Source organism: Haliotis rufescens, unplaced genomic scaffold (assembly GCF_023055435.1).
Source record: "Haliotis rufescens isolate VD_foot unplaced genomic scaffold, xgHalRufe1.0.p SCAF_8, whole genome shotgun sequence".
In the NCBI taxonomy this organism is placed as follows: Eukaryota; Metazoa; Mollusca; class Gastropoda; order Lepetellida; family Haliotidae; genus Haliotis; species Haliotis rufescens.
Window position 1 is genome coordinate 27,697,524 of NW_025964372.1, and position 25,232 is coordinate 27,722,755.

General features: G+C 37.4%; 1 protein-coding gene across 4 annotated transcripts in view; it reads right to left on the minus strand.

Moving 5' to 3' along the window:
• Positions 1-25,232, minus strand: part of LOC124143472 (neurogenic locus Notch protein-like) — a 113,105-nt gene that overhangs the window by 16,044 nt on the left and 71,829 nt on the right. For 3 of the 4 annotated variants that reach the window (XM_046512466.2, XM_046512465.2, XM_046512468.2), the window contains 8 exons: positions 15,923-16,045; positions 10,424-10,657; positions 7,653-7,808; positions 4,750-4,938; positions 1,751-1,864; positions 1,235-1,348; positions 701-934; positions 440-553 (listed from right to left, as the gene is read on the minus strand). In XM_046512466.2, coding sequence (XP_046368422.1) covers positions 440-553; positions 701-934; positions 1,235-1,348; positions 1,751-1,864; positions 4,750-4,938; positions 7,653-7,808; positions 10,424-10,657; positions 15,923-16,045 — 1,278 coding nt within the window. The remainder of the gene's footprint in view (positions 1-439; positions 554-700; positions 935-1,234; positions 1,349-1,750; positions 1,865-4,749; positions 4,939-7,652; positions 7,809-10,423; positions 10,658-15,922; positions 16,046-25,232) is intronic. The other variant, XM_046512467.2, reaches the window with a different exon arrangement.

Sequence of the window (25,232 nt, forward strand, 5' to 3'; positions counted from 1 at the left end):
GCAATATAACAGCAGGGGACACCATAATGGGCTTCAAACATCGCACCCACGTGGGCAACAGACCCGGGTCTTTGGCGTGATGAGCAAATGCTTTAACCACTTGGCTACCCCACCACCCCTTATTGATCAGGAATTATCTATGCAAAAGGTAATCAGGTAAAAAAAATTAATCAACCCCATTATAGAATGAGTATCCCTTCTGTAGATTCCAGGTGCTTGTTCTATTTATCTTTTATGGTAATTGCTTAAAGTCTGAAGGTTTGAAGTCATATCACTGCTTTTTTCTTGACTTCAAGTTGTAGAAATAGAACGTGTATGTCTTTTCACAAAGCAATCTTACAGCAACAAATACACCTGTCATAAGTCCACCCTTAAGTACAGACTTACGAAAGTTCTGTGTTGTCTTTGCTTAATGGACCACGTTCATGTCTGTACTCACCTGTAAAGCCTGGTTTACAGTGACAGGTGTACGAATTAATGCCATCAATACAGTTGGCATCATTCCGACAGGGGTTGCTGGAACATTCATTGTTGTTCTTCTCACAGTTTCGACCTGGAAGTATTTGTGAATTACTAAAACATCACAGTATTTGAATATGACTATTGCAACATTAAGATGAACATGATCTGTGTCCTCAAATAAAGGAAATCTTCTGAAGACATTATTTACTATCGGATGAAGTTGGGTAATGAAGCTCACCTGATGTCCCCATCTGACAACGGCATTCGTAGGAGTTGGTCAAGTCATAGCAGGTTGCCCCGAACTTGCAAGGGTTGCTGTCACACTCGTTTATTTCTTGTTCACAGTGGGTGCCTGTGTACCCACTAATACACTGACAGTGATAGGTCTCACGGCCGTCAATGCATTTACCAAAGGTGCAGGTCACATTGGCACAATCATTGATATTTTCTTCACAATGATCACCACGGAAACCTGCAAAGAATGTTTTCGATGAGTAACAGAACAATTACCCTTTACTTTTCAACTAAAACCAGGCCTCTAGTCTCACATTAGTGAAATGCTGAAATGACTAATACTTTTCTCTCAAAGTAGTCATCTTACAAGACAAACTAAAAGGCATTAGTTGAACTAGTCAGGTTTAATCACCCTCCAGAAAAGTTTTTCTTTAATAAAAGTAGACAATTTATCAATAGGTCATAAGAGAAGACATGACTTATTTCCCGCTAAATGAGATGTTACTTTCTGTGCGGACTTGTGATGCAGGTGACTTACCTGGGAGACAGGTGCAGCTGTAGGCATCCCGGCGGTCGTTACAGGTGGCACCGTTGAGACAGGGGTCACTTTCGCACTCATTGATGTTGATGCTGCAGGTGTGACCTTGAAAACCTTCAACCACAACACATCCATTCATTAACTTAATTTCAACATATTGCACCCACTAACTTAAATGCAGCAACACTTAAAAATGTACACTGTGCATTTTCTTCTTATTTTGATCTGTTATTTAACATCTTTAGAAACAACACTTCCTGCGAATGCTGTTTTCCAGAAAATAACTATGTGAATAGTATGTAGTGAGTGAGTGAGTATTGTTTTACACCGCTTTTAGCAATATTCCAGAAATATCACGGCGGGGGACACCAGAAATGGGCTTCACATATTGTACCCATGTCAGGAATCGAACCCAGGTCTACGGCATGACGAGCAAACGCTTTAACCACTAGGTTCCCGAGAATAGTATTTAGAGTTGACAGTAAATCAAGCACGTCCTAGGATAAATAGACTCACCAGGTAGACAAGTACACTTAAAGTTGTTTTCTAAGTCTTCACAGTATCCATCATTATGACAGGGCCGGCTAGCACACTCATCGATGTCCCTCTCACAGTTGTCTCCCGTGAAACCTAGAAACACCATCATATACATACAGAGAGGTACAAGCTACAATATGTATATATGTCAAAACCCACTGTCATAACTGTCATATTTCAAAACAATATTTCTTTTCGGATGGATTGTGCGAGATGAAGAGTAAGAAAATGAAATGAAACTCAATTAAAGTGAGTGAGTAAGGTTTTACATTGCTTTCAGCAATATTCCAATAATATCACATCAGGGGATATGGGAAATGGGCTTCACACATTGTACCCATGCAGGGAATTGAACCCTGGCCTTGAGAACGACAAGCGAATGTAGTAACAACTAGGCCACCCTACCACCCAAAATTAAAGAAATGAGAAAAAAGTATTATGTCACCAAAACTTGTGATTGTAGTATTAAGTCGCATTGTCCATAACCCATTATTTAACATAAATGTGCCACAGATGTGTACCTGATAATATTTTATTTTATTTTTTTGTTTGTTTGTCTGTTTAACGCCACTCTCAGCAATATTCCAGCTATATGATTGGGGTCTGTAAATAATCGAGTCTGGACCAGACTATGCAGTGATTGACATCATGAGCATCGATCCACGCAATTGGGATACGGTGACATGCATCAACCAAGTCGACGAGTCTGACCACCCGATTAGTCACCTCTTATGACAAGCATAGTCGTCTTTTTACGGCAAGCATGGGTTGCTGAAGACCTATTCTACCCCGGATCTTCACGAGTCTGTACCTAATAACAATAATGTCAATGTTTAGCTGTTTTACATTATTCTTTGGCTTTCTTCCTCACTTTTTGGTGTTCAATATTCGATTATACTAAATGTGTCTCTCAAACATTCCCAACTACAAATGGCCATACCTTTGACAATCAGTTTATACAATCAACTTGGTCCACAAACTACCCCTCTTTTCATCCTGTCAAAAATTCTCATCATTAGGATTCAAACCAAACTCCATCAATGCTCCACTACACCCTGGGAAACATCATAAATGTCTTCTGAATATGCAAAGAACCTTTCAGTAGACTTTAGTGCACATACTAATGGCCCCATCTCCCCACAATCCCATGATGGCGGCCACAATGTTCCTCCCTCAACTTGAAAGAAGTCACAAATTTATCACAGAAATTCCCAGGATTGCAGAACCCCCCTCCTCGTTCTCTCACACACACATCCCAACAAAGCCTCATCTTGGATTTAAGGTGTATTGAATTTGTACTCATACATACTAAAACATACATCATACATCAGTGTTTATGAAGCATGACCTTTGTGCCCCACTTTCCTTTATTTAACAGTTTCCCTTCTCCTCGCTCCCACGATTCAAATCGTCATAAAAAGCTTTCCCAAACAACTCTTGGCCCAGATGGATCACTATGGCTGCTCTACCAATGGCTCAGTTCAATGGAGTGGAAATAATGAGAACTACAGTCTGGAGTCTTACAGCAGTTATGAGGCACTTGAATAGTGCATACAGACTGGACCATCAAGAAATAATTGACACCTGAAAATCTGCTCCCAGTGAATGTTTTGGCAAATGTGATCCCTGTATACTCACTTAAAACAGTACACCACATAAACCTATATCACATATGATCATAGTCTATTATGGTTTAAATAGAGAAAATAAACAACTTTTCATGTTTTTTAGCATTAAAATAATTTTTCTTCTCTGGCCATAGTTCAATTACATTGTTTCAAAACTATTTTAACAATCATATAATTCTGATTTACAATTATATCTAATCACTAAAGCATACCAGGAAGTTTGTAAGTAAAATATCACTTTCTCATCTTAAGACTCCCCATGTGGAACCTCATTTGAGAAAGGGTAGACAACTTTCCCACACTTGAGTTTCATCCCTGACCTTTGTTAAACATCCCTGAGTACATCAGTAGCTTTCTAACAGTTGACTAGTGCGTACATTGTCAGTGCAGGGGGCTGCGTAATACCGAGACGAGTGGGAAAGCCGAGGTATCATTGTTAACTTTTCACATGAATTATAGGGCTTCACTGCAGCTTGTGGCAAACTGACAGCCGATGCAGCAGGTTAATGGTAGTATTTTAAAAACTTTTAGAAAAGTTCTTTGTCACTCAGTAAATTTGAATAGTCTCCCGAGTAATATCGCCATGGGAAAATCGGACAAATATTTAGAAAGATAAATAAGTCTGTCACCTTGGGTTGATAAGAATTGATGTGTAATGTTATGACATCTATTACAAGTGGGAACATGACATATATAAGCCTATATATTTCATTCAGTATACATGTTCTCATGCCTCGGTATACAAGCAATACCAACAGTATTGAAAAGGGGAAAATTTAGTTCTTTTCAAATAACTTCTTTTATTAAATATTTTAGACATGCCAAAACAGATTCCCTTACAGATTTTTTATCATGACTTAAATCCAAATTTGACATTGAAACATATTGTAATGAAATTTTGCAGACCGAAAATCATAAGCAAAGTCACTATGGTATAAAGTTATTGATAAAATACATATATCAATACATTACTTCAGTGTAAAATATAAAAAACAGCTATTTTTTTAAATCTTTGGACAATACATAACCTTGTATAATGACACATTATCAGTAATATTATGCCAAAATGTTAATCAGGTTGAACATGATCATGAAATAATTTGTGAGATAATACATTTTGACATAGGCTGAAGAATATCATGTATCATATATCCATGTATCATATATCAAACACAGTTCATCAGTGTAAAAGAAGAAATATATCTTATAGTCTGTGTTCAAAAATCCACAAGCACACAATTGTTTATCAGAATCACATTCAGAACATTTTAGTGTGAATACACAGGCAATTTGTAAGTGAGCTCATATTACAGGCTTGGACTTGAACTTGTGCATGAAGGCTGCTCTTACCTGGCATGCATATACACTTGTATTCTCCATTCATATCCAGACAGGTGCCATCATTCTGACAGGGGTTGGAGGCACATTCGTTGATGTTCACCTCACAGTACTGACCGGAGAACCCTGTCTGGCAGATACACCTGAAACTACCTGGTGTATTCTCACAGGTACTGCCATGTTCGCATGGGCCCTCGTAACCTGGGGAAACCAAGCAAATGTTACAATTCATAATTCATAGTTTGGGAATAATTTGGTAAAACATTCCTGGCAGAATTGGAATGAAAACTCCTCTTGAAAAAAAGTCTGCTTTGTGAGCTCATAAAGTAAAGTCGAACCTCTTTAGCACTAACCAAGGGGACAGATGATTAACTTCAAGATTACTGGATATTAAGAATAACTGCCGTTTCAAACAAATATCCAAAGCAAAACATTGAATATACCATCAGTATAAGGAAAGTACTGAATAACTTCAAGATGTTTGGACAAGAAAAATGGACATAAAATCAGTCCAAGTTTCATACAGATAAGGAGAACACTAAGATTCAAGGCATTTTCAAAGCTTTTCAAGGCTGCTAGCTGTCATTTTCAAGTCTTTTTTAAGTTGGCCTTAGTCTGTCAATATTTTATAAAATCCACAATACCATATATTAGTCGAAAGACCTAAAAAGTAACATGACCATCACACATTTTCTAACAAGATATATTTTTCACCAAACTAAAAAAAATTAAATCTGAAGTTTGTCATGAATTTTTCATGATCTATCACTATCACAGATCTATCACTGTGAGAAATATCACTTAAACATCTTTGGTACATATTTCTGTGTGCTTCAATACTTAGCTTAACAAGTAATATGTAAATTTGTACAATTTCAAGGCTTTTCAAGCTAGTATGGTGGTTTTCAAGGCTTTTCAAGGTTGACACTTTTCAAGACGGACCTAAAAATTCAAGGCTTTTTCAAGCCTTTACGAACCCTGCAGTCACCTTCTGACACAAATTTACAGTCCAAATATGAAAATTATTGTTTTTGATGGGTAATATTTAAATGACGATCAAGAAACACGAGCTGTGTAAAGCTTCTGATTGAGCAGCTGCAGTGAAGCGATCTGTAAGCATTACATGGCTCTCTGTCTAAACCCAACTGTCAGAGCAACTTACACAATTATGTAGTAAACACATTTGTGGGGTCAACAAACAGGTCCAGATAATGGTGCAACAGTGTCAAGGTTCTACTGTGACTTGTCTAATGATTTAACAAGTATAACAGACCATTCCAACACATTAATGAAATCGCAACAGTATTAGACACAATTCCATATCATATCACATGGTCAAATTAATTCGTAAATCAAAAGAAACAGTCATGATATATATCCAAGGTATACCTATATATCTTTGATTTACATGTTCCAGTAATTCAGATTAATACACATTTTATCAAAATACCTATCACTAACATTTAAGTTACGTTTCATCCAACTGATAAATTTTGATAAAAACCACTAAGCATAACCATAACTAAAATATACCTGAGTCTATCCACTTACAATCATTTACCAACATTCACTCACAACTAAATCATCATGGTATTTTCAACGCTTGGTTTCTGATGCATACGTTTTGTTTGAACAATTCATTATTTCTACAGTGTTGTAAGGTCAACATATTATTTCCCATAAATATCTTCATTTTTCAAATGTACTCTTGCCTACAGGAGCGAGACAAAAATGCCTAAGAAAGTCAGTGGCTCGTGAAAGCCCCAAAGCAGTAATCACGATAGGCAAAAATAAAATGAAATCAGTTGAGTCGTTGTTCAAGGTATTAGGTATCCGTGAGAACTGTGTTGTAAACATGGCTTAACAATAAGGCTGCCAATGAAGAATGGCAAACCTCACCCCAAGCTACCTAGGTTTCTGCAAGGCTATGTGTCTACAAAACAAGTGACCGGCTTGCTACTCTTGTACACAACCAATTTAACTTGCAAATTAGGTACTCATGTTTCATGTTCAGTTACAAGGCAATTATGAATTAATCAAAATGACACATATGTTTTTGTAATTCTGGATATGAATAAAACAGTCTCTTTCAAGCATAAAATATATTCAATGAGAATTTCTTCAAAATAGTATTATCACTGTATGGCTGAAATTTTACATATGCCACACAAGATTTGAACTGACGATGAGGGAGTTGGGTTTAACACCGCTTTTGAATGGTGTTCCAGTTACATTTCCCAATGTCAGCTTAATGTGGGAGGCAAGCCCGAAGTGATGCAGGTCCAAGACATTTATCACTGTGGTGAAACCCACGAGCAAGGGCAAGGTGCTGACAAACACAGAAACATAATCGGGGAGAACTGGGATTCAAACCCGCGATATAACTCAAGATGACAATATTGTCGTACATGTATATCACAGATTTGTATAAATGGTACTGAACTATCATGCGCCTCTGCATGGCCATGGTTTCTGAATGAGTGAGTGAATGGGGTTTAAGTTAGCCATATCTCAGCTGGGTCAGAGTGGCCTGCAACTGTCTGGAACCGACAGCCAGGATGTCATGATGAATTGAACAATCAGATTTGACCATCGCTTTACAAATGTATCAGACACCTTGTATTCTTACAATCAAAAAGTTGAAAAGACTTTTGAAAAGTTGGTCCTCTGTCAAATTAATGATGTTGGAAAATTTGGTGCCAGGAAACCAACACTTACATACAGTGTGAAAATATGTGCCATGTGATAATTTTCGTATCTTGCCTAAATGTAAAGAAGCAACACTCTTGTGTAGCATGGAGTCAGTGTTAATATGCTGGTGCCAGGAGTTTTCTTCATCCTAATCAAAGTCCTATTGTGTACAATCTAGTAACATGGGACTGCACAGTTTGTGGCAAGGGGAGACATGAACTTACTCTCTTCGCACTCGTTGATGTCCTTGTCACAGAAGGTGCCTTTCCACCCTCGCTTACAAGTACACTTATGATTGCCGTCAATAGGGGAAGTCTCGCAACTTGCACCAGCATGACAGGGACTACTTTCACATGCGTCCTCCAGATGGCAGCGCAGACCTGAGGAAAAGCGACAGATGGTGGCGGCCATATTGTTAGTAGTCAGCCAAGACAGGAGCATTTTAGTCAGATGATCATACAAGAAACAACAGGAAGTATAAATACATAGAGAACAGAGATTATCATTTGCAATGTCTTCACAGGTTGTAATCATTTAAAGATGTATCAATCATATTGAGAACAAGGTTTATACAGAAACGAAGCAAGATATATGTAGTTTAGGAACCAATAGAAAATGCATATCAAGTTGGAAAAATGGAAAGATATGTTCTATTATGAACAGGAAGAGACTGAAATAAAGTTTGCTGTGTCTCCAGTCAAGATAAGATGATGCAAGAGATGGTGATGACATACAGGATTCTACCTACTATATGCCCAGTTCCAAAACACATCTACATTTTCAAAACAAAATTTAGTTTATAGTTTATTTTCATTGTCACCATCAGAAGCAAAGGTAATCGCTAATAAGCACCCTCCCTTAAATTTTGTTATGGGCCAGGTCCAAATCAGAAATATGGTAGATCTGTCCTTGTACATCACCGCTTCATCCTTATACAACAACCTTGCTTTAGGAAGGTCATGGCTATCAACGTTACTCAAACTTATGTCTCCATGCAAATCATTGCGAGCTGATGAGAATGAAATATATATATTATTCTTGGGAAGAGGTATCACTGAGTCTCTTAAAGAGGATCTAGGCTCCAGTAGCCAAGTCTAGCAGTGATTTGGTGATTATTTGTGCCTGGTTTGAAATTAAGACATTGTCTCCTGGCAGTGATGGCAAAAGTGAAAATTTAGGTCTTTGGGAAATCCTGATGATCTGTTTTTCTATATGTGTCTTTCAATGACAAAATGTCAAGGACTTTTTTCAAATTTAAGTTTTCTTTTCATAACATATTCCATGAAACGACACTGTAGGTTAATTACCGTACTTTGGACCACGAAGACGGCAGAAAGGTTTGGAGTTTTGAAAGGATTACAGTATAGACAACAAGGAAATAGATGACGACAATACTCCATTTCCCATCCATCCCCTACTCGTTCAGTCACAGAACTTTCCCAACACTACCAACTCTCAACTTCCGTACAAATTAGTTAGCTTCCTCTTTCATAAATTTCTACCTTACCAATGCGAAATTGTCTCATTATGATCCATAAAAATATCAGATATTGCTTAAAAGTATTTTGAATACATTGAGGTCAACACCCAAACAAACTTATGACACAGTATTTCATTCTAAATAGAACACTGACTAAGATTTTCGAGTGAGATTTTCTTCTGTAATTTGAAGTCGCAAATCCTAATCTTATACAATCAAATGAAGTACCAAAATAGCTAAACAAGGACGTAGTACCATATACAATAGAAGACCTTATCTGAATTATGCCTTCCAGTAAACATTTCTGATCGTGAGAATCAGTCATTAGTGACTGCAGACTGCTTCAACAGACGGAACTCTCTTCGCCTTGGGATCATATGTAAAACATTACTGATATCATCAGGCTTTGGGGTATTCTGTTTTATGATAGTTTCAAACAAAATCTTGTCCTCAAGACAATTGTTAACATAATATATCTCCACCTGTAGGTAACACTAGTCATGTTTGTTTGTTGTTTAACGCCTCACTCAGAAATATTCCAGCTATATGACTGCGGTCTGTAATTTAATTTTATTTAAAGTCTTGACCAGACAATCCAGTGATTGAAAATAAGAGCTTCAATCTACACAATTGGGATACGATGATGTGCATCAACCAAGTCAGTGAGCCTGACCACCCGATCCCGTAAGTCGCCTTTTACGACAAGCATGGGTTGCTGAAGACGTATTCTACCCCGGAATCTTCACAGGTCGTTTGAGGGTGTGACATTTATGGGTGTGTACTATATAATCAAAACATTTTTCACCAATGATCGTTAATACTCAAGGTGATGGTGAAATGTAGTGTAAAATTATATTTTAAATATTGAAGTATTCCCTATGGTGAACATTGCACAACTCATTCATGTACAGTTATCCTGACTTCAACTGAACATCATAACTATTTACACTGTACCAATACATATCACAATACAGACATATACTACTCATAAAAAGTGATGGCATGAAAGATTAACTATAGTAATCTTGAGGTCCTTAACCTTTTTTGAGTGGTATACATACTGCTGAATTTCTTCACTGACAATACACATCTACAGTTTTGTATATTTCACCGACATCAGAGCACCTTAGTACCAGGTTACAGTATCTAGCCAACAATCCTTATTATTCTCCACTTTGCTCAATCAATGTCACTGTTATCATAGTCAAGACAAATTTTCTTTGCAAAAGGCAATATCATGAAATAGATGTTGTAAGGGTTGACAAGGTTAATATCCTAAAAAAAAACAATTTGACATGAAGTTGTGTTTTTTTTAAACAAGCCTTTTTTATAAATTCAACAAAGAATTATATTTTCATACTTTTTGTTTACCAAAAAAACATTTAGTGCAGGATTGTCTGAAAAACAAAATGAATTTGTTAGGTATTATCCATAAACAAGACTGACAAACACTTTTCAGTTTGTGAAGGAAATATTGGGAGAGATAGTAGAGGAAAATTTAATACACTTTCCTACCTGTTTTTCCTTTTGGGCATTCACAGAAGAAATAGCCCACTCTGTCCCTACAGGTGCCCCCATTGTAGCAGGGACTCTCCTTGCAGTCATCGATGTTCTCCCCACAGTCTGTTCCATTCCAGCCATTCACACAGATACACTGGTAGCCCCCTGGCTGGTTCATGCAGGTGGCACCATTACGGCAGATGCTTGGCTGTTCCAGACACTCATCAATGTCGATGTCACAATATGTGCCTGGAATGCAAGGTAGAATGTAAGTGTCATGTTTTTCTTTGTTTGTTTTTTTGTTGTTTAACGCCACACCCAGCAATGTTCCAGATATATGATGGCGGTCTGTAAATAATCGAGTCTGGACCAAACAAACCAGTGATTGACATCATGAGCATTGATGTGCGCAATTGGGATCGATGACATGCATCAACCAAGTCAGCGAACCTGACCACCCACTCCCATTAGTCACCTCTTATGACAAGCAGTCTTGCCTTTTACGGCAAGCATGGGTTGCTGAAGACCTATTCTAACTTTGAAATACCAGTATGAAAATAATAAGACATTGTCAAATAGCTGACATAAGCCTTTTTGTCTTTCTTACAATTGCAAGTTTTGGATTCTTGACATGATTAAGTACATAAGCATGGCTAAAATGTTTGTAATGTTTTTATCTACATTGATGAAAATCAGCTTGGTGTTGGCGGAAAGACTTGCTTAAATTCAAATACTTGAAAAGCAACCTCTTTGACTCACTTCATCTTTACCTATGCATTTAGTACTTTTAAATGAAACATGTCAAGTTCTCTTTCACATGAATACATCTGCTTTAGGCTTCAGTTCCCCACCTGAGTACAATTTGTAAAGCCATTCTTGGTTGTATCTGACAACTGGTTTGAATACTGCTAAACCATGAGACCAGACTCACTCATAACATTAGAAAAGATTTTCCTGAAAATGTCCAAATATTATAATTGTTGCAGTACAAAGGTTACATGAACTCTGTGAAAAATCAGCACAGTGCAAGCATCTGACATGTTAACTTCGCGCTTTTGTCAAGTAACTGGAGGCATAAAGAAAATAGATGCCCCACGACAAAATACATCCTTATTTTATGATATCTTCAAGACACAAAGGCATTTCAATGATTCTAGCTTACAGGTTATTCATCACTCCCTCAGTAGCAGCACGCTCTACTAAATTTCCTCCGATGACTCAACCTCTCCCGAGTATCTTCATGATTCATCACTCTACAAGACCATAACCCTTACTTTTGCAGGTGCTTGTAACCCAAACACCTAATTTATTTCTCTATCTTTGTGACTCTCTAACCTGCTCCCACGACCTGTTAAAAGTATGAAGATATGTTTCCAAAGGACTCGTTTCGAGAATTTTCATATTCTACATAAAACTATTTTCTCATGCCCTATAATTGGTTGACTGTGGTGTATTTGAACTCAACAACATAAGACGTTTGCCAAGGTTCACTGCCTTCGTGAAGATCAAACTATCAGCAAAGTGAAGGAAGTGATGCAGGCACATCCTTACCTTTGTCCAACTTTCATCCCGTACCTCAGTTTGGCAGAAATTGTTCACTTTCAACACAAACTGATATGGCACAACAGACGCAGACAGCTTGTTCAAATGAACAAACCTTAGCTTTATCTTAACTTAAATACACAAGTCATTGGACTAATTTCTCAGACTCCTGCATATTGATATTCACTCCAAACTCCAAACTATATTTCTCATAAAATATATCTACAATCTTATTCAACTTGAAATGGTAAGTGTCACACCACAATATACTGTTTAACATACAGATGTTACAAATCACAATGTTTGTGCCTTAATATGATTATGATATGAGTACCCTGTATTGATGCAAAGCAACTTGTTTGTTTGTTGTTTAATGCAACACTCAGCAATGTTCCAGGTATATGATTGCGGCCTGTAAATAATTCAGTCTGGATCAGACAATCCAGTGATTGATACTTTGAGCAAGAATTAACTCTAATAGTTTGATTAACTCAAGTTTTCTAAATATATTTTGGTTGGCCAATTCTTCCCTTTGATGATTTAATAACGAGCGTCCACATATAACGTATCATACGTTGTATCATAATGTGATAAGGGTGGTTGGGTAGCCTTGTGGTTAAAGCATTCGCTCATCACGCCGAAGGCCCGGGTTTGATTCCCCACATGGGTACAATGTGTGAAGCCCATTCTGTTGTCCCCTGCCATGATATCGCTGGAATATTGCTAAAAGCAGCATAAAACCATACTCACTCACTCACAAAGTGTACCATTACCTCCTCAGCTGAAATACATCAAAACCATAAACGCACAGAATAACCTTAACAACTACATCAAAACTCATGTTATATATTTTTTTCCATCCCTATTTCATCTATTAATCTAATAAGGCATTATAACAGCATTAATCCCTCTCTATAATTACTTCCATAGGCTGATAATAAGCTCGCACACTTACAAGCAAGCAGCCTATTCACAACAAGTGGGGCAGACAGACCAGTGATGCATAGATAGTTGATCCAATGAGTAGAAGCACACGACATTTATTGACAGGCAAGATGTGAAACAATGTGATCAGTTAATTGATTGCACTTAACGATACAACATTACATAGACAGCATCAATCATGTGTGAAACATATTTCATGTTACGTTGTAACGTACCAGTGTCAGGGTTCACACATACTTCTCTCAACATTGTTAGCGTGAATTAATTATTCTTTTTATTTCTGGCCTCACAGATATCTACACTGTGATCTGCACAAAACAAATTCATTCGGTATCATTTTTGAAACCCTGATATTGCACATGGAATTTGGAACTGAATTATTTACTTCGAAAAATGAAGTGAAATAGAAAAGTAACCACGCTTTAATCCACACGAACACCGATCCTCTAATGGATCATTTCAGCTGTATCTATTTAAGTGCAAGTAAGCTGACATCAGTTTTATGTAGAGAGATAAGCTGGCTGTAAATAATTTACTCTGTGACATCAACACTGCAGGAAAACAAAAGACTTGGAACATGGCAAATATGCCACATTTCCTACTCATGGTCTTCACAGTTCTTGTATTTGCGGCCATGAAGTGATGTAATGCAGAATTGAATAAAAAAATATTTGAAAAAAACACGGAGTAAGTGAGTGAGCGAGTATGGTTTTATTACACTTTTAGCAGTATTAAGCAATATTATGGCAAGGGAAAATAGAAACTGGCTTCACACATTGTACCCATGTGGAGAATCGAACCAAGGTTTTCAGTGTGACAAGCGTACCTGTTAACCACACTGCTAACACACAGCCCCTCAAAACACTCAGTACCCGAACCGTTCCTTGGTAACTGACATAAAAGGACTTTTCAGAGTAAATAAACTGGATTTTATTTTTCCTTTCCAAATCACTTTAAGGTACAAATCCCTTCATCGTATTCATCCCTAACTATGTCACAAACACTGTCTCCCCTTCTCTTAGTGTGATGCCATGTCTTTCAATAGAAGAACCTGTACTCCAGCAAATGAATATTGTATGGCTGTCTGTGATGAATCTTTTGTTTGTCCACAGTTCCGCAGGAGTAGTTCTACAGTCAATCAATAGCACCTCTTTCACAATATCGCAGGTATCCGCGGAATCCCTGCGTGAACAGTAGGTATATATAAATCTTACGCCACTTACCACCACTAACAACAGTCCAAGAATTGCTGCACGCAGAACTGGGCCAAGCTATCTCTTACAGTTCAAGACGATGCCAACAGTTTCCAGGAATTTTTATTGTTGCTTTTCCTAGCGCCTTGTTACTGGCAGAAGTGCATAATGAGTCTACATCAGAGAACATCAGAGAATGGTGTACAGGAGATGGGATGTGTTCTACATGGGGTGTACAAGAACGTCCCATGAATGAGGTTTTGGACTTGAGGGGGTGTTATTACTGAAATTTGCACTGCGTGGCTAAACGTCTTAAGGTAAACTACATTTCAAACATGCCCTCAATCCTGCAGTTCTGCATGTACCGGCTGAGATGGGTACCGTTGGGGTAACACTATTAGGTAGCGTTTCCAATAAAGTGAACATTTAATGATTGACTTACTCCTGGATAGGAACTGAACTGTTGTAATCATAAACTTGCAATGTCCATACAACATTCTTTAAAGCACAAAAATGACTTGGGGCCCCAGCTGTCCTACCCTCCACAAATAGAAAGTTGGGCAGGGTACAAAGAGAGCTAGTGCAAATATTCATCACATCTTTACAACAGACTTCTCAACTCTAAAGCCCATATTTCTATATCCCACACAAACATATGTTATCAATGGAGACGTGTTTCTCCACCCCTAACTTCAATATTTCGATACAAAAGAGGTTGCAAGTCTTGATCTGGATGGGTTCACAGTTACGGTCAAAAAGCAAACTTATCTACATAATACCTCCCTTAATAGTACAAAATTCACTACAGATTGAACAGACAGACATCAATACAGTATGTTCCCCTGCTGTTTGTACAGGCTACCTTTGTAAACAAGATGCAAATTACAATGCTGAAAAAGTGCTATATGTCTAGTGTTTCATTTGACATACAGTATAACAATATCACCCTTTCGAAAAACAGTTCTCCCCATGTTCCAAGAGTCGGAGTGGATGATTAGGAGTAGCTGATCGGCAGGAAGCAAAACAGTTCATGGCCTTCCAGCAAATGTCAACAACCTGACCACCTTGGCGATAGATTTGTAAACTTCGTATTAACAAATAAAGTCCCTCAAAACAGAAATAGAAAATGTTTTAAAAAAATTATACATTTGCGTATGTTGAAATCTTGGCCATCAGATTTAGCAAGTTGTAAGATTTTACAACGCTTTTAGCAATATTTCAGCAGGGGATACCATATTGCCTGCACACCTTGTATCCATGTAGGGAATCAAACCTGGGATTTCAGTGTGAAGAACCCATATTTTACCTACTAGGCCACCCACCCACGACATCAGAGAAACACCCAAGAGCCTCAGAGAAACACCCAAGAGCCTCAGAGAAGACAATGTTAATCCCATAGAGTCAGCGAGTAGTATTTCACAATGATTTTAACAATATTCAGGTCTTAGTGAGTGAGTGAGTGAGTATGGTTTTACGCCGCTTTTAGCAATATTCCAGCAATATTCAATCAATATCACAACAGGGGACACCAGAAATGGGCTTCACACATCGTACCCATGTCAAGAATCAAACCAAGGTTTTCAGCATGACAAGCGAACCTTTTAACCACACAGCCCCTCAAAACACTTAGTATCCAAACACTCAGCTCGCATGGCGAGCGAACGCTTTAACCACTAGGCTACCCGAACGCCCCTGGGAGGGGAAGAAGAGTGCTTCACACATAGCAGTATTACTATCCATGTGATGAACTGACCTTAAATCTTCAGCATATCAAGACAGCCTCAAACATTAGGCTACATCACATCACTTAGTCCTCACAAAAGAAGAAACTTACCTTTATAGGTAGGTGGGCAGCGACAGGTGTAACTGTCCACTCCATCTATGCAGGTAGATCCATTATTACAGCGGTTGTTCACACAGTCGTCTACATTGATCTGACAATTACGTCCTCGGAAACCTGGAAAAGAAAGACAAATATGAAATTATCTAATATTTTCCCTTTGATGGTCACTGAGAAAAGAATTCTTTCATGTTCTAATTAAACACCAAGGATGAAACAATTAACTGAACATTGAGCTGAAATAATGTATACTCGCTTTTGATGAAGATCAAGGATATACATTTGTATGTTTCTGCATTAAATGTCAATCAAACATGGAACTGCAGAAAGAAGTTTAATTTGTACTTATAAAAAACATAAAACAATTTTTTTAATTTAGACAATCATATTTCGTGAGTATTATTTCAAAGATCAAAGGTATTCAAACTGCTCATCACAGGTAGACAAGGGGAAATTCATCATGGCCAAAGTCGCATTATTGGAAGCTTTCGTTACCAACAAGACCTTGTATTTCAATGAATGAAGTTTGATGTTACATAACATCAAACTGATTCAAAACAACAAAGTACCAGAGTAAAAACACCTTTCATAGCCTGGTTAAGAGAACTTGCCCTTGACTTAATAAAGTCAATCAAAATACCGCTGAAAATGCCAAATATTTATCTCGATAAAAATCAATCTTTCTCGATTGTTTGAGCCTTTTATCTGCAGTACACAGGTACTGTTTACCTTCCAACAACTCATCAAGGGGATAAGTATCCCTTATTGGGCCATTTTTCCGATATCTAAATTTGAACTTTTGCCTAGATTTGATTTGACAGTTTTGCCCAAGACTTACAGCTTTGTGTTCTGGGCACCGCAACACAAATTTTGTTGGATTACAAAACCCACGGCTATTTGGCTGTTTACTAAACAAACTCCTCTTGTTTGCATAGGAAATTCTTTGTTCCCCCGAAGAAAATCTACAGTGTGTAGTGATGTTAAACACTGACTTCCTGTCGAAATGTGCCAATGTACTACTCTGTAACAACTAGTTATGAATGAAGAATCTAAATTAGACTTCAAAAATGCTGCATAGTCGATGATTACTATCATAATTAACTAAGATCATTCAATTTCCTTTCTCAAAAATAAGTGTTCCAAGTATTTGACATACACTAAGGTCAATGACAGAAAGGAAAACTTAACACTTTAAGTAAAACAGTTACAGACATTTGAAAATGAATTTTTGTTGATGACCATATGCCATATAACTTTTTACAAACATTTTCAGAACAGAAAATTACTTTATCCTAGAATAAGTTTCTAAAGAGGTTTGAGACAGTTTTAAAGTTAACACAAACAACAAACATTCAATGGTCTTTAAAGAACACATACAGGTTCTTCATTATGTAAATCACCAATAATTATTCAACAATTAGAAGAAATGGTTCAATGTCAAACAGCAATGATACAGCTTGTCATTGCAAAGTCATGTATCTAACAGACATATATGTGTGTTTTGGACATAGAAGGCTAGAGTTACAAAGCCAATCATTATTACTTAATAATATTTCTAGCTATCTGATTGGCCTATTGCTGTTTAGTAAAAACCTGCACAAGTCAGCCAAGTAAACTGGTAAACTTTTTAAACCCAAGAGGTCTGCTGAAGAATCTTATATAACTAGATCTCATTTCCACAAGTAGAGTCAATGCAAAGAATTTGTTTTAAGTTAATAAATGTGTACCTTGTACAGGCTGACTGTAGAAGACTATTTAGCTCTAACCAAAGGTCTGAGGGTGCACAAGACCATTCAGCTCTAATGAAGGTCTAAGGGTGCACAAAACCATTCAGCTCTAATGAAGGTCTAAGGGTGCATAATACAATTCAGCTCTAATGAAGGTCTAAGGGTGCATAAGACCATTCAGCTCTAATGAAGGTCTGAGGATGCACAAACCATTCAGATCTAACTTAAGGTCTCAGGGTGCCGATGACCGATCAGTTATGACCAAAGGTCTAAGTGTATACCAGACCAATCGGGTCTGTCTAACAAATGTCACAGGCTGTACAAGACCACTTAGCTCTTACAAATGATCTAAGGTTCTCTGACCCCATTCAGCTCATGAAAACCCAGTACACCCTGCTTGTGACATATGTCTTTCACAGTATCTTGAAGACAGATCTATTGGATACGGCACAAACACAGGAGTATGTTTATCAGCCAAGGCATCTGACGAAGTCCACATTTTCCCAAGCTAGGACTGTAATGTAGCTATTTTTCTTATTCAAACATTCTCATCTCATTATAAGAACTTACGCTGAGCACATCTCAGAAACCATACAAGCGATCATGAGTCACTATAGTACAGATGGCAAGAAGGGAAGAAGACACAAACGACATGTTTGCCCCGATTAAACATTCCACCAGTCAAGGTGAACATGACGAGAGACGATTGCTTTAAACACCAAGTTCTTTGGGTAGAGTTAAGCAACAAATCGTGCAATTCCCCAGGTGTTTTCTTAAATGTTGTCCGAGACTGCTGTGAATTTCTTGTTGTCAGTCACAACGCCAATATGTAAATGGACAACGTTTTGACGGGGCACGATCAGTCCTCCTTCAATTTGTCTGTCATTGCCATTGGAACCCTCATTAATCCAATACAACCGACCGATACATTCACAAACACGGCATTCATCACGCTCTTTGTGACTCCTACAGAGTGTGTCTGCTAACATAGTTTACATTTTAACAGAATATATCAGATCAAAAGACTTTTATGTTTGCTTGCTAACAATACGAGTGAGTGAGTGAGTGAGTGAGTGAGTGAGTGAGTGAGTGAGTGAGTGAGTGAGTGACACTACAACAAGTAGTGTTAGCAAACATAAAAGTCTTTTGATCGGATATATTCTGTTAAAATGTAAACTATGTTAGCAGACACACTCTGTAGGAGTAGGAGTTTTATACCACATTAACAAATTGTTCATACCTTGTTGCTTAAGTGAATAGTGCTGCAGTAACTAGCAAATATGTCTTACAACATTCGGGCACACTTTTTATGTTACATGTTTCCAGACTTTTGCAAACATATTAGCAGGGGTTGGTTGGGATATAAACAAAAAACAAAATATGTCATGAACTTGTTTGGTCAGTCTACTTAGTTGGTAAAACTGCAATGTTTTACTGTAATGTAACCTGTATGTACTTCTGGGAAAATTAAATTCAATCAATTATTATTTGGAAAGTTAAACCAATTTTCACCCTGTGTGTTTTTGGTTGTACCTCTTTATTTTTCTGATCTATCAAACATGAATAATAAGGAAAATATATTACATTTCTGACTGTGTCTTTTAACTCCAGTCAGTCGAATATGTAAACCGAAATAAAACAAATGTCCCCAAACAAAAACCAACCCCACACAGCGAATGTTAACATAGTGTGACACATCCACTCCTACACAGATCTGTGGTTTACATGACCATGTTGTCCTTCTCCATCACAGCCTAATAATCCAGGTGACTAAGTGCGTCACTACCCTCTATAATTCCCAAGCCCCAAATTATGAAAAGCTGCAGTGAAAAGCTGTGGGCTTGAACAGTCACGATCAATGTGACAGCAATATCGTGTTGTTGTGAAAGCATGTAGTTCGAAGGACTGAGCATGTCAAGAGTACGAAATAATTGGTCACCCTCATTCTGAAACTGCTTATAGGTACACGGTACTTGCTAAAATGTAGTGCCATGTCATGACTGCTGTACGTTGATAGGTGTGCTTGTTATTAACTATTGCATTAAATGGTCAGTCAACAGTGAGTGAGTCTGGTTTTATGTAAAGTTTATCAATATTCCACCATCACAAGCACAAATAATACATCAAACTCTCACATATAATAAATATGTATCTTGTGTACATTATGTAGTAGTTTATACTATGAAAAAAACCATAACTAGAGCCCCTGACTATCAAAATGGACACTGCTGATCATGCTTGATAATTGACCACCAAGGTATTTTTGCGTAAATATTTTGTAAACACCTTGCCCATCTTTATTACCTGATTTCTATGTTGGGAGAGGTATTCAAATAAGCTCTGTCTCGTTAACATATCCAAATTTTCAGTTGAAATAAAAATCATGGACTTTGATCATTGCCTCTGTGGAGGATAAGACAATGTCTTTGGAGAATGCTTTTACTGAGCATCCCAGTGTCATGCCATATGATTTATTTTTTTGTTTGTTAAACACCACACTAAGCAATATTCCAGCTATATGACAACGGTCAAGTTGGGACCAGACAATCCAGTGATTGACATCATGAGCATCGATCCACATATGATGACACGCATCAACCAAGTCATCGAGCCTGACCACCCAATCCCATTAATCACCTCTTACGACAAGCATAGTCGCCTTATACGGCAAGCACGGGTTGCTGAAGACCTATTCTACCCTGGATCTTCACGGATCTCATGGCCTATGAATAAATGGTCATGTTTGGATTCATTTATCATCCTGAAATGCTTGGTGTGCAAATGTCTTCTCAATAACAGTCATGGCAACGTACGGGTCCTGATCAGAATAACGGGACCTTGATATCAGATAATTGGCCCTGATGGCCGTACTGGTTGAAGACAATCAACTCGGACAATGATATGACCATAAACTTAATACCCTTAGGTTAAAGGCCATATTTCAAATCAAATTGATTTTATGATACATTCATTTTCAATACATCCATTTTTGTCAATAGTTGGTTGGTTGTTTGTTGTTTAATGCCACACTCAGCAATATTCCAGCTATATGACTGTGGTCTGTAAATAATCAAGTCTGGTCCAGACAATCCAGTGATGGACATCACGCGCATGGATCCACATATCTAGTCTAGATGGCTGCAGAACTATGATGCCTGGTTGTGCATTTGGTTCAAATGGTGCCTGTAAGCAAGGAAACTATTGTACTTAAAATACGAAAACGTTCAGGGTGTACTGAACATTCATAATAGTTCAGATCAGAACTTTTCAGCCACCCTTTGTAAATCGTGAACATAACCGGTGAACAAGACACTTTCAATAGATATAGGTAAAAAATAATCTCAAGAATTATGTAATACATCTATTGGAATAAAGGACTTCAATCAACTACTTCGGTGACACTTTTACAGCCTAAACTAAAACAAATCAGAACTGCAACATGCTTCCTTGACCACTTGTTAATGCTGCAGGGGGTAATTAAAGTAATTACTGACTGGGTTATCTGCCCTTTAATAGGAGGTAAAACACTTATGCAATTCTATTTACTATTACATCAGAACTGGTTTAAGCAGGAGGAGGTGGGGGGTGGGGTTCAGTGTGGCCTCAGGTTGTTTATGGCACCACCATAATTTTAAATGTCCATATACCCAGAATGCCCCAGGCTGGACAATACTGATGCATGAATGTTATGTGCGAACACTGTGCTTTACAAAACTGGGTCTAAAAAATAAAAAAATAATAGCTTACACTTGTTTCAGAAAATATCCCATCAAATTAAATCTGAAACATTTTTGAACAAATGTACAAAAAACACTTTATCAATTTCCATTGTAAGGCATGTCAAAATTATTCACTTAATAACACATTATACATCAGTTCTAAGATATTAATCATACTAATTCTAGAGATATGAAATATGTTCTTAATTGCAATATTCACATTTTTAATATTCTACTGAAGCAGTTGATGGGAAAATGCAAGCTAAAAGCTTGAGGTCACAGTATGAAAGTACAAAAGGTGGCTGCCTATTTCCTAGCCTTGTTCCAAGGCTTTGCTGAAATTAAGTCCATGGATATGTGGTAATTCTATCCTCAATAGTCGAGATAAGCGGACAGTACAGTATCTTATAGGGACAACTTGTTCTTACTATTTATATAATCTAGAAATAATGGCTTAAAACTAATAATTGTTGCCATAGAGACTTGTGCAAGTCTACTTATTTCCCTCTGTGGCCTAGAATTCCATCACACAGCCACTAACAGTAAATCAAAACAGGTAGTAATTTGAGACCATTAGGCTTGTCCAGGGCCCTTGAAAGCCCCTAGTGCACCTGCCGACAGGTGAATAGTAAAGCCTTTAACGAGTAACCCCGACAGGGAACAATGGAAGTGACCACTTGACCAGACCCCACAACAATGCCTGTCAGCCCATGTCTCCCATACCTCCACGCAGTGACACTTTTTTAAAGGGAGGACCTTGTGATTTTTATGGTATCCTGTTTATGGTGGGAGATGTCACCTACCAATTCATATCAACTTTACCTAGCTTCATCCACACTGGCATCAAATATCACATTTATAACTAGAATCAGAAAAATAAATTGGGCAAATAATTTTAATGCATTTGCAATCATGCCATTACTCTTCGCATACGAGGTCACCAATTTTCAAATCCATTAACACATCAAGATAAAAAAAATTGTATATATCAGAAACCATGTCAGAAAGAAAACATAATATTATAATAAAAACACATTTCTATGCTGGAAGATGTGGATGAAACAGATATGGAAACATGTGACATTCAACTGAGATCATCATTCTAAGGCATGGGTAGTGATGTCAACTTGGCAAAGACCTTTTCAATATGTTAATGTAACCGATACAGCCACATGGCAACAGTCTCCAGTAACGCTGCACATTTGGTTATCTTTGGCTATCTGTGTAAAAAATATATCTGAATTTAAGAAAGCCAGAACCAAGCCACATCTGTTTTCAGTTTTGAATTCTGTGGACAAAGAGGGTTCCATGCCGTTTTTTATCTCTTCCTCTTCAAGTGACTTCCTGTATATTTGGGCAACTGTCACATTCAAACTCTAATTTGGCAAAAGGCAATAAAAATTAATGTTTTGATAATATATTACTTTGAATATATTCCAAGAAACATTTTTTCTCATACTGAAACAGAAAAATATGAACAATAATTTCATCTCCAATCATAATCTATTTTCTTGGTTATATTCATAAGGAAAAGAAAATTGAGAATTAACAAATTATAGAACCATTTAAGGATGAAAACGAATGAAATTACGAAAGATGCTGAATTGTTCAAAATATCTTATCAATATTCTATATTAACAAAAGTTGAGATTAAACAAGAAAGATTAATAGATGCAACTGCCTGACATTAAAGCCTAATCAGGTATTTTAATTGCCCAGAGATTGATGCCTGCCAGACAAATAGTTCATTAATTACACTGATCCCCTCAAGCTGTCCTACTGAACAACAGACGGGTAATGACTGTTTAACACTTTTCACAGGTCACCCATCAAAAACTGTCAATTTCCCAAAATGATTTACACTTGTCAATAGTAGGAAAAACCTACAGGTGATTTCAGAGGAGATCTTGGCTAAAGGCAAAAGGCAGAACTTAACAGACTTTTCAAATGTTGACACGTGGCCTGAAAACAAAGGCACAGTCAAGCTCCGCCCTTGGAGAAGACTAAGGCTATCTTGGCAACGACCCTTAACCCCTTTTTAGAAACAGGAATAATATCGATAAATAAGACTTTCAAGGATTTTTCCAAGAACAGGGTTTAATATTTCGATGCAAAGTTACAAATACACCTTGGCTAAAAATTATGGCAAAAAGTTGGAAGAAACTTGTTGGAATTCAGTCTGCAAGTAAACAGCGATGAGCTTAAGAAGCATTCCTCCGAGACTCAGGTGGATTCACCAAGATATGTCAATATTTAGTTTTTTGTTGTGAATATGGCTTGCATGGAATTCAAAGCAGAGCACATTAAATATTGACCTTTGTTTTTTTATGGCCTTGAAAGGTGAATCAGAGTCCAAGTTGATTTGAGTGTTGCAGAGATTGTCATTAATTCATCTCTGTCCTGTTCTACTGATTACCTAACAACATATTACAGCAAAATACACTTATAAAAATAGTTTTGCGTACAACAATAGGAGGCAAAAATTAAGATATTTAAGTGCCAGAATATACAAATTATGTGGCTAGATTTTCAGTGGAAAATGTACACCAAAAACTACCAAAGGCATGGGAAATCCATTTTCAAAATCTACTGAACTTAATGACTTTGGCTCAAAAAACGATAACATCATAGAAATGCTAATCAAGGCTGGCATTTCCCGTTAATCTTAGCATGTGAACAGGTAATTTACCTCGACCTTTTGTTTACCTGTACTTTAAAATTCTTAAGAAATTCAATCAGCTTTGTGTTTCACACACGAAAACCCAAGCATGTATACCAAACGACATACTACCTACTATTACAATAAGCCATACACTGGCAACTATTCTGCATGTCTTTCCACAACACAGGGAGCAGAATTACCTCAATTATGCTGGTCTCCCTATGATAAACTGCAAGCAATTTGGCCTACTATAATGGCTACACTAGCTGCTGCAGTAATTGCCCTTTGCCTGAGATTGGACAGGATGTTCGTGCGACAATCAGCAGTTCCTCAACGACCTGGTTTCTTCCATTCCCAAATTTCCCACGTCTGTATACTGCACAGCTATCAATTTGTTATTCATATTTTGACAAGTAAACAAATTGAACTAGTGAGGTATGAAGATTGGAATCTCATTAGCCTTATATTCTCAGCTCCTTGTTGTGTGGGCTTAAGTGAGCTGGCTAAACAGTACTATTTACAAACTGTTGATATTACAATAATTTTGTGTTTGTTTGTTGTTTCACTACGCACTCAGAAATATTCCAGCTATATGACGGCGGTCTGTAAATAATCAAGTCTGGACCAGACAATCCAGTGATTGACATCATGAGCATTGATCTACACAATTGGGATACGATGACATGCATCAACCAAGTCAGCAAGCCTGACCACCCGTTATGACAATCATGGGTTGCTGAAGACCTATTCTAACACGGAATCGTCATGGGACTGATATTTCAATGACAATCCAGGCGAAAAATATTGTCCTTTTTTTTAACATCTGATTCTCTACAGGAAATATTTTTAATGTTATATATTTCAGAGTTTCAGTTGATCCCCTTGACAAATTCTAAATATTCCTGCTGTCAACTGCTTCCTCAAATCATACTTTTAAAAAGTGACAAACCATAGTTCTTGAAAAACCAATCTGATACAAAATTGCATAATATCTATCACTAAAACTCTGGTGAATGTTTAAAGCGCTCCATTCTATGACACTAGTGACGCTTTTAAATGTACAATCACTAATGTTAAAACGCAAGGATAATCAAAGAAGATGTAGGTGCAGTTTTAATGGTGTTGTTATTGTTAGCACAGGTGTATGTGGCATTGTATCCCTCGTGTACGGATCAATCCGGTCACCCAGTACAACC